Source organism: Hypanus sabinus, chromosome 2 (assembly GCF_030144855.1).
Source record: "Hypanus sabinus isolate sHypSab1 chromosome 2, sHypSab1.hap1, whole genome shotgun sequence".
Classification (NCBI taxonomy): domain Eukaryota; kingdom Metazoa; phylum Chordata; class Chondrichthyes; order Myliobatiformes; family Dasyatidae; genus Hypanus; species Hypanus sabinus.
In genome coordinates this window covers 122,195,488-122,208,985 of record NC_082707.1, presented here as the reverse complement: position 1 = coordinate 122,208,985, position 13,498 = coordinate 122,195,488, and the positions used below count along the sequence as shown (strand labels likewise).

The following is a 13,498-nucleotide window of genomic DNA, read 5'->3' as shown; positions in this document are numbered from 1 at the left end:
CACATACTTTTTCCTGTCTAGATTGTGAGTGATTCAACAATATATTCAATTAAAAACATGACAAGTACAATAGTTATTATTGTATTATTAGTTTAGGCAGATTGTGTTTGTCTTTTATTGTGACTTGGATGCTATCTTGTTGGCTCTTCACACAACCCTAACACATCTGGAATCAAAGATGTACATATCAGGATGCTCTTTATCAATTACAGCTCAGCTTTTAACACCATCATATCCTCTAAACTAATCAGTAAAATTTAAGACCCCTGGTGCAATTGAATCCTGGGTTTCCTCACTTGGAGACCCCAGTCAGTTTGGATTAACAAAAATATCTCCTCCATTAGCACAGGAGCACCACAGGGATGAGTACTTAGCCCCATGCTCTACTCGCTTTACACCTATGATTGTATGGCTAAGTACAGTTCCAACACCATATGCAAGTTTGCTGACAACACCACTGTTGTGAGCTGCATCAAAGGTGGTGATGAATCAGCTTACAGGAGGGAGAATGAAAATTCAGCCGAGTGGTCTAATAACAACGACTTCTCTCACTCAATGTCAATAAGATCAAGGAACTAATAGTAGACTTCAGGAAAGGGAAACAAGAGGTCCATGAACCAGTTATCATCAGAGGATCAGAGGTGGAGGAGTCAGTAACTTTAAATTCCTGGATGTCACCATCTCAGAGGACCTGCACTGGACCCATTATATAAATATAATTGTGGAGAAAGCACAACAGCGCCTCTACTTCCTCAGGAGTCTGTGGAGATTCAGCATGACATCGAAAACCTTGGCAAACTTCTATAGATGTGTGGTGGAAATTGTGCTGACTGGCTGCATTACGGCCTGGTATGGGAACACCAATGCCTTTGAGTGAAAAATCCTACAAAAGCTAGTGGATTTGGCCCAGTACATCATGGGAAAACCCTCCCAACCATTGAGCACATCTACATGAAAAATTGCCATAGAAAAGCAGCATCCTTCATCAAAGATCCTCACCGCCCAGGCGATGCTCTTTTCTTGCTGCTGCTATCAGGTAAAAGATACAGGGGCCTCAGGACTTGCACCACCAGGTTCAAGAACAGTTTCTATCCCTCAACCATCAAACTCTTGAACAAAAGAGAAAAGCTTTACTCATTTAAGGGATCTGTTATATTGTTATTTCATGCTTGTTATTTATTGCTATGTATTTATTACGAATGAAAGAAATTAATTTATTTCGGTCAGTAAAAACGTAACAGAAAGCATCATTTACAACAATGATTTCATAGGACAAAATTACAACAACAAAAAAATAGATATTCCTTAAAACAGATTGAAAGGGCGTAGGCTGAAGCTACAGCTTATTACGCCTAGCCCTCTTACTTATACAACATATTTGGTGTCAATCATCACACCAAAAACAAAAAAAAATCATAATCTTTTAACACAAAATCCAATTTCAAATACCATTTATTTCATTACTCACATTCATTTTAAATCATGTACTTTATATTTTTTCATTAAATAATTTTTTTAACTTGTTAAAAAAGCATGTTTTTAAATTCTTACTACAAATGTTCCATAGATTCACCCCGACTGAAATACAATGATTTTTTACATTTGTTCTTATCCTTTGTTTTTGAAATATACATGTTCCTCTCAAATCATGTTGACTTTCTCTCATTTTAAACAATCTTTGGATACTTTGTGGTAGCTGTGCATTTTTTACTTTATACATAATTTGTATTATTGTGAAATCTGCAAAATGTCTAAATTTTAACGTGTTTAGCTGAATAAATAGTGGATTGGTTGGCTCATAATAACTTGTCTTATTTACAATATGTATAACTTTCATTTGGAGTAGAAAAATTGGGTTTGTATTTGTTTTGTATGTATTTCCCCATTCCTCCACACAGTAAGTCATGTATAGGACTATAAGTGAACAGTATAATGTATACAAAGATTTCTGATTTAAGAAATCTTGCTCTTTGTGCAGTATTGCAATAGATTTTGACATTTTTTGCTTTGACATAATTTATTTGTGGTTTCCAACTTTAAATGATGTTGAAATTGATAAGGTATCTGAAACAAAATTTTTAGGAGTGGTTTGGTACATGGTTTCCAAATATTATGAATTTAGTTTTACTTAGTATCAGTGATAATTTGTTAGTATTAAACCATTTCTTTATAACTTTTAGTTCTTTCTCTGCTGTATCCAAAAGTTGTTTCAGATGTTCCCCACTACAAAATATAGTTGTATCATCAGCAAATAATATACACTTTAATGTCTGAGAGACCATATATGTATATCGTTTATATACAAAATGAACAGCAATGAACCAAGCACTGAACCTTGTGGAACCCCACAAGTTACCCTCAAAAGTTTTGAATTTGAGTTGTTTATATGTACATACTGATACCTGTCTTCCAAATAACTACTTAACCAATCATGTGCCACCCCTCTATTATCATATCGTTCTAACTTTGCTAATAGTTTACGGTCAATGGCGTCAAATGCTTTTTTTTTTAAGATCAAGGAATATTCCCACTGTGTATTCATTTCTTTCTATAGTGTTTGATATTTCTTCTACAAAATATATTCATGCTATTGTAGTGGTTCTGTTTTCTCTGAAACCATATTGCTGTTCACAGAGTATATTATGTTTTGTTATAAAATCATTTAACCTTCTTACAAATATTTTTTCCAATATTTTGGAAAACTGTGAGAGCAAAGAAACTGTTTATAGTTCCTGATGTGTACAGTTTACAGACCATGTTTACAGTTACTATTCTAAGTAAGCCCGGAGAGAAAAAATCCCAGGGTTGTATGTGTTGGCTTGTGTGCACTCTGATAATAAATTTTACTTTGAACATCAGATCAGTCTGATCTGGTCTTCAAAGATCAGACCAAATTTTATGAGTAATTAATGCAGAAAACCAGGTAACTGTAAAGGGTTCACAAACAACTTCTTGCAAATGTATATACATTTTAAAATCAAGTCTTCAGTTGATAGGAGCCACAGAGGTAATGGATAAATCAATGGTGGGAGTTAAGAATACAGGTGACAAGAGTTTTATCTAACCTAGAGTTTATTCAGCATTGAAGACATGAAGTTAGCCAAGACCACTGGAATCATTGGGCCTCTGATAACAAGTTTAAGGTGCAGGTTTCATCAGTAGATTGGCAAGGGTGGGTCAGTAACAGTTTTGTTTATGGAGGTGGAAGCCATAATTAGTAAACACCACCAACAGCGAAAGGGAGCAATTAGAGCCTTTTCCAGAATCACAGATGAAATAGAACACAAGTAAATTATCCACACAAAACAATTACAAGGGCATATGAGCTTATAATATTTCAAATATTATAAAGACAAGCTCTTTAACATTCTCAGTACCAAGTTACCTGCTCATTAGTGAGTTCTGGTGCCTCCCAATTGCTACATCGCAGATGGAGAGACTTGTCAAGGGTAAAATTAATGATGTCTTGAGCCAAAGACTTCAGACTGAGGGAATGGGCCAAATTATTCTTCCTGCCATGAAATAGATGAACACAGAAAATCATAAAAGCAACTGAAATGCACTGCAGATTCTTTAAAATATTATGGTAATATAAATCCACATTGAAATCTGAAGCAGCAATATATTTGGACACTCATAGTTGGCTTCCAGATAAAGGAAAGCCAAATAATTTGACATATTGCTTAAACACAGTAAATGGAACGGTTAAAATATCAATCATTCTACTGCACAGAATTCCAATGAAACCAGCGCTTTTCCTATTTACTTTTTATTGAATGGAGTTCCAGCACAGCCAAAACTTTCTTCATTCACACTGCACATAATACCACCAGTCTCAGAACTTGCCCTTCATATTATAGGTTTCAAACAAAACAAACACCAGTCATCCTGTTCACATGTAAATACAGCACTTGGCAGCACCTACTCCATTGAAACTACAGTAGTTGTTGGTCCTGAGACTGGTATTTTTTAAGCATCAGTGCACCACATCTGCTATCTTGTGGTGAGAGGGTTTCAAACATAATCCACCACTGGATTCCCACAAAATACAAAATGCCCTCTGAACTCGTTCACTACCATTTTGTATTCACAAAAGCTTATATCGCTCATATTCAAACTTGCACATTAAAAATGACATTGGTTATAGGAGTTACATCTTCATGTGTTCATTCATGTTTTTACTTGATAGTGTAGGTTTTTAGTAATAAAATGGCATGAGGTAGTTTATGTTTAAGAAAAACTTAACTCATTTATTGTAATCCAAACACTGAATACAAAGCACAGTAAAAGTTCTCCACATAATTACATCATCACATCAGACCAGTCTCTTAAAGTAAACTCTAACTCAATGTCAGCGGTTGTGAATTATATACATTTCCACCAATTACATTACCCTACAATAGCCTGGCTAGTCAACAAACCTGGCCTGAGACTTGAAATCTGGTTTTTGAGCTGTGAGTGCTTGGATTGAGTGGTCCAAGCACAAGCAGTATATTTAAATGCTCTGGATGCTCAGCCACTCTCGGCTAGCTGTACAGATGAATGCATTTCACAAGAAACTAGCAATCCAAAAGTAGTATGAAATGCAAACAAATTTCAAAAGCTGTGCCTAAGCAAAATTTACAGACTTTGTTTAAAAGGATGAAAGAAAGGAGAGGGGTTCAAGTGCGCAGCTGAAGGGTAAGAAATAGAGATGGGGGTGTTACGTATGGTGGTTGAACATTACAACTGTGTCAGTGCAATGTAAGAGCACCACTAGACTGGAGAAAACCAGAATGTTCTTAGCCTATTACCCCCCAATTAATGCCAAACACTCTGTAAACATGCCACTCATATCTAATTGAGAGTGCAGCATACTTTAATAGCTTAATAACAGGTTTTCTTCAGATATTAATACTGGATAGTTAAGAACCATACCCGATAAAGTATGCAAATTGAAATTTTTCAGCTACGTTTGATTATAGCATAAAATATAATTAGTTAAACTATCAGAATCCAAGTGTGCCTGTAATCCAGCTGGTTATATAGTACCAGAGAGATGACAAGAGCAATTGTTCATTAATAATGCATTATGAATTCTCACTTCCAGGTGATACTGGACTATATAATTTGTTTCACACAGGCATGTGGAAAAATAAGGATATGCATATTTATAAAAGGGTAGGCAGAAGACTGACTGGAAAGTGAGTAAAACAAAATGTTTAGCTCAATTAATGGATGCATCAAGCAGTCTATTAATGGCTGAAATTCCAACTGTTCTTTTTGAAGTTTTTTTAAAAAAATTATCCTTTATGAAAACCACTAAATCAGTCATACAGATATGAAAGTTGTAAGGGCTATATCATCACCAATTGGCTGATGGTGTATAATAAGGTGGCATCACTTGGATGCCACACAGAGTTGGTGCTATAAAGTGCCTCAAATGAAAGCATAGAACAAGTGAAAATAATGAAGCAACATACCTTTTTTTAAAATACACCGCTGCTCCAAAGAAGCTAATGTTCATTTTTTGTAGATGCTAATTATCCCTGATGACATCCTGTACCATTTCCAGAGGAAACAGCATATTAGTGTACAGGCAGGAGAGAGCAGCTCTGGGGTCCTCTGCATTAAGTCCAGATCCCATTAATTCTTATAGCAAAAGTCAGACAAGCTCTTAGAAATGGGTAAAGGAGCCCATGCCAAAGAATCTAGGCCAGATATGCTAAACAGCAAATTCACAATTACTGTATTGTCATAAAGGATAAACAAGAAAACTAATTGAGGACAATTCTAGTTAAGTAACAATCATATCTACCATAGCCTCAGCTTTGGATGGAAATGACAAGTCACTAACAGGACAAGTAACTACTATTGGTTTAGTACATGGTGACATGGTGCTCTAATCAGAAAGGATTCTCCAATGAGTGAGGACTTCAGCCCTGACTGTGCAGTGAATTACAGACCAACTACTTTGCCCTTGCAAGACCAATCCTCTCTCCGCAAGGAGCTGAATTGTACCCAATTTGGCCCACTAGTGAGATTCTTCCCAAGCACTTGTACAAGATGGTACTTGTACCCCTCTTGTAAAGTGCCTGATGGTAGATGGGTCCAATCAAAGCTTATTACATACCACCGATTTCACCTCCCTTTTGTCTGGTCATGCTTTCACTCTGTAAAAGCTGTTTCGTATTCTTGTCCAGCTCCCTATGCTCTCATCATGTTCAAACTAGCCTCTTTGCCATGGCTTTTGATCACCTGCACTACCATCTGTTTATATGCCTTAAGTGTCAAATTTTGTATGAAAACAAAGTGAATCACCTTGGGGTGTGTTACAAGGTTATGGGGTCTAATATAAATTAAGCTGTGATACTGACAAAGGTGGCTTTGCAATTTTACAAGCAGACTAAAATCACACTGTGACAAATAATAAAATTAATGAATTCTATAAATCATGTAAACCTCAGGGAAGAACATGCATTTATAGTGGCCCATTAATGTAGAAAAACATCTCAAAGCTCCCATCAAAGGGGTAATAAAAATGATACTATTCCAAAGGGAATACAAAGAGGCACAGCAACCAGCAGACCAAAATAGCAATGGAAGTGGTGAAACTATTATAAACCAAGAGACTCACTGATGCGCTTCAAGGAATGGAGTCAACTACACTGTTACTCAGCATGATTTAAGTATCACAACAGTCCCAAACAACTTGGGTGAACTGAATGCCTCACAGTTAAAGGAATTATTACATGTCCATCACCAACAATATTTTGTTGTACCACCATGAACAACTAGTTATGCCATGAGGAATGCAGCTGCCAGATCAGGGCCATGACATCTGATTAGCGAATCAACTTGCAAAAAACACCATCTTCACTCATTTCAATGATGCATACATATCTGTCCATAATGAAATTGATAAACGATTACTCCACTTCTTTATAGAGACTAAATACAGTCTTCATGATGGACCATTCCAAGTTTCTGCTGTCCTGCCACATTCACCTGTAAATGGGCATGTATTAATAGGCACAAGAAGAATCCACTAACATATCCTTCCCTAATGATGGAAAGGTTGAACAAGTTAGGCTTTTATTCTTTGGAGCGTAGAAGATTGAGGGGGGACTTGATAGAGGTATTTAAAATTATGAAGGGGACAGATAGAGTTGACGTGGATAGGCTTTTTCCATTGAGAGTAGGGGAGATTCAAACAAGAGGATATGAGTTGAGAGTTAGGAGGCAAAAGTTTAAGGGTAACACAAGGGGGAATTTCTTTACTCAGAGACTGGTGGCTGTGTGGAATGAGCTTCCAGTAGAAGTGGTAGAGGCAGGTTTGGTATTGTCATTTAAAGTAAAATTGGATAGGTATATGGACAGGATAGGAATGAAGGGTTATGGGCCGAGTGCGGATCAGTGTGACTAGGTGAAAGTAAGCGTTCGGCACGGACTAGAAGGGCCAAGATGGCCTGTTTCCGTGCTGTAATTGTTATATGGAAAACTATAGCATGGGTACAAAATAACCAAATTGCTACAATTCAATTTTCCCTGTCAAAAAGTAGCTGCATTTTAGTCATCTGCTACGGCTATCACAGAAGCTAAGTTTAATCCAACTGAATTCACTCGACACAGTAACAAGACAACCTTCTTCATGATTGTGTCCCAAACCCAAACAAAATTCAGACCTGAACTGGTAGAAGGAAATAATATCGGCACAGTTGTGGCATTAAAAGCTTCAAGCTCCTTAGAGTAAAAATCACAAATAGCCTGTGCAGATCTATAGCCCAGAAATCGGAGGAGTGTATCTGCTTCCTCAGAAGAGAAATTCAGCATGTCTCCTTTGACCCACATCAATGTTTATTGATGCACTGTGGCGACCCATTTCCTGGCGCATCCGAACCGACTCACAATTAGATAGCCTACGGGGGTTTGCGAGCACAGAGCTTTGGAGCCTCTGCGCCATGGGGGGCCGGTTGAGAGAGGCTTAAAAGTGAGGCTGAAGTTTTCGAATAAAGTTTTTTCCTTCGACTGCAGTTACCGACTCCGTGTCGTAATTTTAGCGCTCACCCAGGGAGAACGTCTGAAAGGTCTCGGCGTGTACCAGTCTCTTCCTGGGCAGGTCGACCAGTAGGCTGTGAGCCCGCAAAAAATCCGCACCCAGAAGCGGTTGGGCTACGGCGGCCAGTGTGAAGTCCCACGTGAACTGGCTGGAGCCGAACTGTAGCTGCACCTGACGGGTGCCATAGGTCCTTACTGTGCTGCCATTCACGGCCCTCGGGGGGGACCTGGTGCCCTGCTGCGGGTGTCGTAACTCGTCGGAGGTAAAATGCTGATCTCAGCCCCAGTATCGACCAAAAACCGGCGTCCCGACCTTCTATCCCACACATACAGGAGGCTATCCCGATGGCCAGCCGCCGTAGCCATCAGCGGCAGCTGGCCCTGGCGTTTCCCGGGAACTTGCAGGGCGGGCAACAACGGCGGGCTTCTGCGCCCCACCGCTGGTGGTAGAAGCACCAGTGTTCACTGGGCCGGGGGTTGGCGGGCTCTGCGGCCGGGCCTGGACTGGTTTGCTGCCGGAAGCGTGGCTGGGAGATCAGTGTGATGGATGCCCCGCTCACCTTTTTGGCGTTCCACAGCAAGTCCGCCCGGGCTGCCACCTTCCGGGGGTCACTGAAATCCGCGTCGGATAGCAGCAGGCGTATTGTCCTCGGGCAGCTGCTCCAGGAATGCCTGCTCAAACATGAGGCATGCGTGTCCGTCGGCCAGAGACAACATCTCATTCATTAAAGCCAATGGAGGTCTGTCGCCCAAGCCATCCAGGTGCAGTAAACAGGCAGCTCGCTCGCGCCATGAGAGTCCGAAAGTCCTGAGGAGCAGGGCTTTGAATTCCGTGTACTTGCCGTCTGCCGGGGGCGACTGTACAAACTCCGCGACCTGGGCCGCTGTGTCCTGGTCGAGGGAGCTCACCACGTAGTAGTAGCGGGTGTCTTCTGAGGTGATCTGGCGAACGTGGAATTGGGCTTCGGCTTGCTGGAACCATAGGTCCGGGCGCTGTGTCCAGAAACCCGGCAGTTTCAACGAAACCGCATGAACAGAGGCGGCGTCGGTCATTTCTGGTCCAAAAATCGTTTGGACCGTCGGGGTCACCAATTGTAGCGGTGTGCTACACGCAGCGCTAAAATTACGACACGGAGTCGGTAACTGCAGTCGAAGGAAAAAACTTTATTCGAAAACTTCAGCCTCACTTTTAAGCCTCCCTCAACCGGCCCCCCATGGCGCAGAGGCTCCAAAGCTCTGTGCTCGCAAACCCCCGTAGGCTATCTAATTGTGAGTCGGTTCGGATGCGCCAGGAAATGGGTCGCCACAGCACTATAGAAGGCATCCTATTTGGATGTATCGTGGCTTGGTACGGCAACTGATCTGGCTGTGACTGCAAGAAACTGCAGACATTCATGGATACAGCCCAGCACATAATGAAAACCAACATCACCTCCATGGACTTCGACTACACTTCTCATTTCCCTGGTAAAACAATCAAAATAATCAAAGACTCCATCCACCCTAGACATTCTCTCCTCTCCCTCTTATCAGACACACGATACATAAGCTCATACAGCTTGTACAGCTCATACAACCAGGCGCAAGGACAGCTTCCATGCTGCTGTTTTAAGACTACTGTATTGCTTGTACAATAAGATGTACACTTCACCTCACAATCTACCAGCATGACAGAGTCCAATTACCAACAGTATAATCATGGTTGCCCACCCCAACCCCTTATCGTCAACAAAAGAACCAACTAAATATCAAGAGAACAGATTGTAAACTGGCTATTCTGCAGTGAGTAATCTCCCAAACTCTTAACAGTCCACAACAAAACAATCAGGAATGTCCAGAACACTTTCCACATTAAGAACATGCAACTTAAGGACCTACTTAATTGAAATTCCATCCATTACTCTGAAAATTTATTCCCTCTGTCACTTAGAATCGCACTGTAATATGTATAACCCCTCAAACTCATTACAGTTACTCAACAGCTGCTCCTTCAATGGCTTCTTCTAGGCCCACAAATACTATCACCTTAACAAGCAAGGGCAGCAGGGATATGGGAGTGTCACCATATGAAAGCATCCTACAGAGATGGAGCACGGAGACAGGATCTTCAGTCAAGAGAACCTGCACTGCCTTCAGCCACCCATCCAATCAATATGTTTCATCTTCCAGCACCCAATGACACACTAGCAGTATATATTCAGTGGCCACTCAAGCTACCAAACTTTGACATATGGGAGGAAAGTAGAGCTCTAGTGTAGCCAAAGGGAGAATACGCAAATTCAAAAACAACACTGGAAGTCAGGCCTCTGGTACTGTGAGGTAGCTGCTCTATTCTGCCAATGATCTAGATGAAAAATAGAAAGAGGTTTTAAAACTGACCTCGGAGGTGAAACACTCAACCTACGATGCAATAAATGACAAATCAAAGCTTACATTCCAAAGCAGTACCACATTGTTAGGTCAACCTTTGGAACGAAGCATTGAGCTGATACCCCATCGACACATAAAACAAGCACCCAGCAGCACTATATTCAAAGAAGAGCAGGGTAGAGATTTCTCCATTTGATCTCAGAAACAGGCAGCCAACAGTGGAGAAACAGCAGAAATAGCCCACTTTAATGTGCAGACAGCAAAGGAGGCAAAAGAAAGAATGCTACAATTACTGGAAGTATAGTACAGTGCCATTGAACCTATCAAGCATACAAAACACTTCAACAATACTGCTTAATTATAAACAGAAGATGAATAAAGTAGCTTAAGAAATATAAAGGAAGTGTTGGATCCTGATATTTTCAAAGGTTCTTTCAGAAGACAGTAAAGAGGCATAAAACTTGTTGCTTACAATCACTTTATTAAGTGTTGATAAAACAAAGGGAAATTGAAAATGAATACAGTCGGCCCTCCTTATCCGCAAAGGATTGGTACCGGGACCCCTCGCGGATACCGAAAAACGCGGTTGCTCAAGTCCCTTATTCAACCTGTCTCAGTGCGGTAGACATTAGGGCCCGGCGGCGCAGCTCTGAATCCACAGTGTTTCTGTTCACGAAAACAATCACGATTGAAAACGAAGTGGAAATAATAAAGCGATTGGAAAGAGGTGAAACACCATCGGTCATTGGAAAAGCATTAGGCCGAGGTCAGTCAACGATCGGAACAATTTTAAAGGATAAAGTGAGGAAGGCCCTGCCCTGATGAAAGCTACAATTAGTACTAAGCAACGCAGTGGTTTAATTATTGGGATTTGGGGTTTTGGGTTTTTGATCCTCCACATCAACCAGTCGCGAATGGAGAGCGCCCTCTGCAGCGATCTGTCACTGGACCAAACTCAAGAACTTCTGTTCCCTAGCCCGGCGCTGAAACATATGCTCTTAAGTGTTTTATCTGCATAGAAAGGTAAAATATATACTATATACTAAGACAAATTTTTGACTAACTGACACTATCTAGCGGATAATACCAGATGTACCTGTTGCAACTTAATTAGTAAGAGAACTTCCGATTTTTTTCAATCCCGATCCACAATAAGCTACACACATCCTCCCGTATACTTTAAATCATCTCTAGATTACTTATAATACCTAATACAATGTAAATGCTATGTAAATAGTTGTTATACTGCATTGTTCGGTAATAATGACAAGAAAAAAAATCTGTACATGCTCGAACAACAAGTGCTGGAAGAGTACTTGCGGGTTTTCTCACTTCGCGGTTGGTTGAATTCTTGCATGCGGAACTCACGGATAAGGAGGGCCGACTGTAGTGGGAGGTTGAAGCAGAGAGAGAAAGTAAAACTAGGATGGTGCCTACCACAGAGCAGCTATTTTTATACCTAGATAAGGAAAATTGCATACAAATTTATAGTGAATTAACCAATTAGAAAGCTATTATTCAAATAACGTAGTATCAAGAAGCTTCCAGAATGATACCAATAATATACCACTAGGGTAAAGGTTCCCAACCTTTTTTATGCCATGGATCAATCCCATTAAGCAAGAGGTACGTGGACACCAGGTTGGGAACTCCTGCACTGGGGGACACACTGAACTTGCATAGACATACTATTACCACTAGGAAGCATAATGCAGTTACTTGTATACAGGTAATCGTATATAACACAATCAGAAAATTAATTGTTAAACTGAAAAAAAAAATTAATTGAACAGGCTAATCTATGAATTAAGCAGCTAGATCCAACAGAAGTCAATCAAGAAAACTGGCACCCAAAGCCTGGAAGAAGCCATTTCAAGTTGTTCAGCTGCTAACTTCTGTTGTGAGATACTAGGTCTCATTATTGGCTACAAATAGAGTGAGGGTAATCAGAATCGCGATTAGGTTTATCATCACTGACCGCAAAACAGTGCTAGACATAAAAATTATGATAGGTTACAAAATATAAATAAATTTTGCAAAAGTGGAATACTGAGGTAGTTTTCATAAACCATTCAGAAATCTGATGGTGGAAGAGAAGAAACTGTTCCTGAAATGTTGAGTACAGATTTTCAGGCTCCTGTACCTCTTCCCTTGTTGCAGTCATGAGAAGAAGGCACGTACTGTGAAGACATTTCTTAATGATTATGTCACCTTCTTGGGGCACTATCTTGTGAAGATTTTCTTGATGATAGGGTGGGCTCTGCCAGTGACAAAGTTGGCTAGTACACAAACTCTGTAGCTTGTTTTGTTCCTGCACATCAGGGCCTCCATATCAAAATCAATCAGAATCCTCTTCACTGTCACCCTTTCCACTAACTCTTCAAAGAGGACTGGTGTGCGTTCTCCTGACTTTCCTTTCCTGGAGTCTGGAATCAATTCCTTGGTATTGCTGACAACGAGTATTGTGACATCAACCAGTCGATTAATCTCGCTCCTGTATGCCTCTTCATCACCATCTGAGATTCTGCCAAGAGTTATTTCATCAGCAAATTTATAGATGACATTTGAGCTCTGTCTAGAAACAGAGTAATGAATGCAGAGAGAGAAGAGCACTGGGCTAAGCATGCAAACCTGAGGTGCATCTGTGTTGACTGTCAGCAAGGAGATGTTATTATCGATCCAGCCTGACTGTGGTCTCCAGATGAGAAAGTTGAGGATCCAGTTGCAAAGGGAAATACAGAAGCCCAAATTTTGAAGCTTATTAATTAGCATTGAGGAAATCGCTGGTGCTCAAAGTTAGAAGTATATTTATTATTAAAGTACATATACGTCACCACATGGAACCTGAAGATTCAATTTCTTGCAGACATACTCCATAGAATGCTAAGCATAATCAACTCATTACAAGACTACACCAACTTGGGCGTTCAACAAGTATGCAAAAAGAAAACAAACTGTGCAAGTTGGTTATCAGGCGTGGAGAGTGTTTAAAGATCAATTGCAGTGTACAGGAAAGGTATGCCCCTGTTAGAAGGACGGATGGGGATGGAAAGATGAGAGAACCTTGGATGTCCAGAGAGGTGATGAATTT

At 40.4% G+C, this 13,498-nt stretch overlaps 1 protein-coding gene across 7 annotated transcripts in view; it reads right to left on the bottom strand.

The window, feature by feature from the left end:
• Positions 1–13,498, bottom strand: part of exd2 (exonuclease 3'-5' domain containing 2) — a 72,404-nt gene that overhangs the window by 40,944 nt on the left and 17,962 nt on the right. For all 7 annotated transcript variants that reach the window (XM_059953861.1, XM_059953903.1, XM_059953896.1 and 4 more), the window contains one exon: positions 3,386–3,512. In XM_059953861.1, coding sequence (XP_059809844.1) covers positions 3,386–3,512 — 127 coding nt within the window. The remainder of the gene's footprint in view (positions 1–3,385; positions 3,513–13,498) is intronic.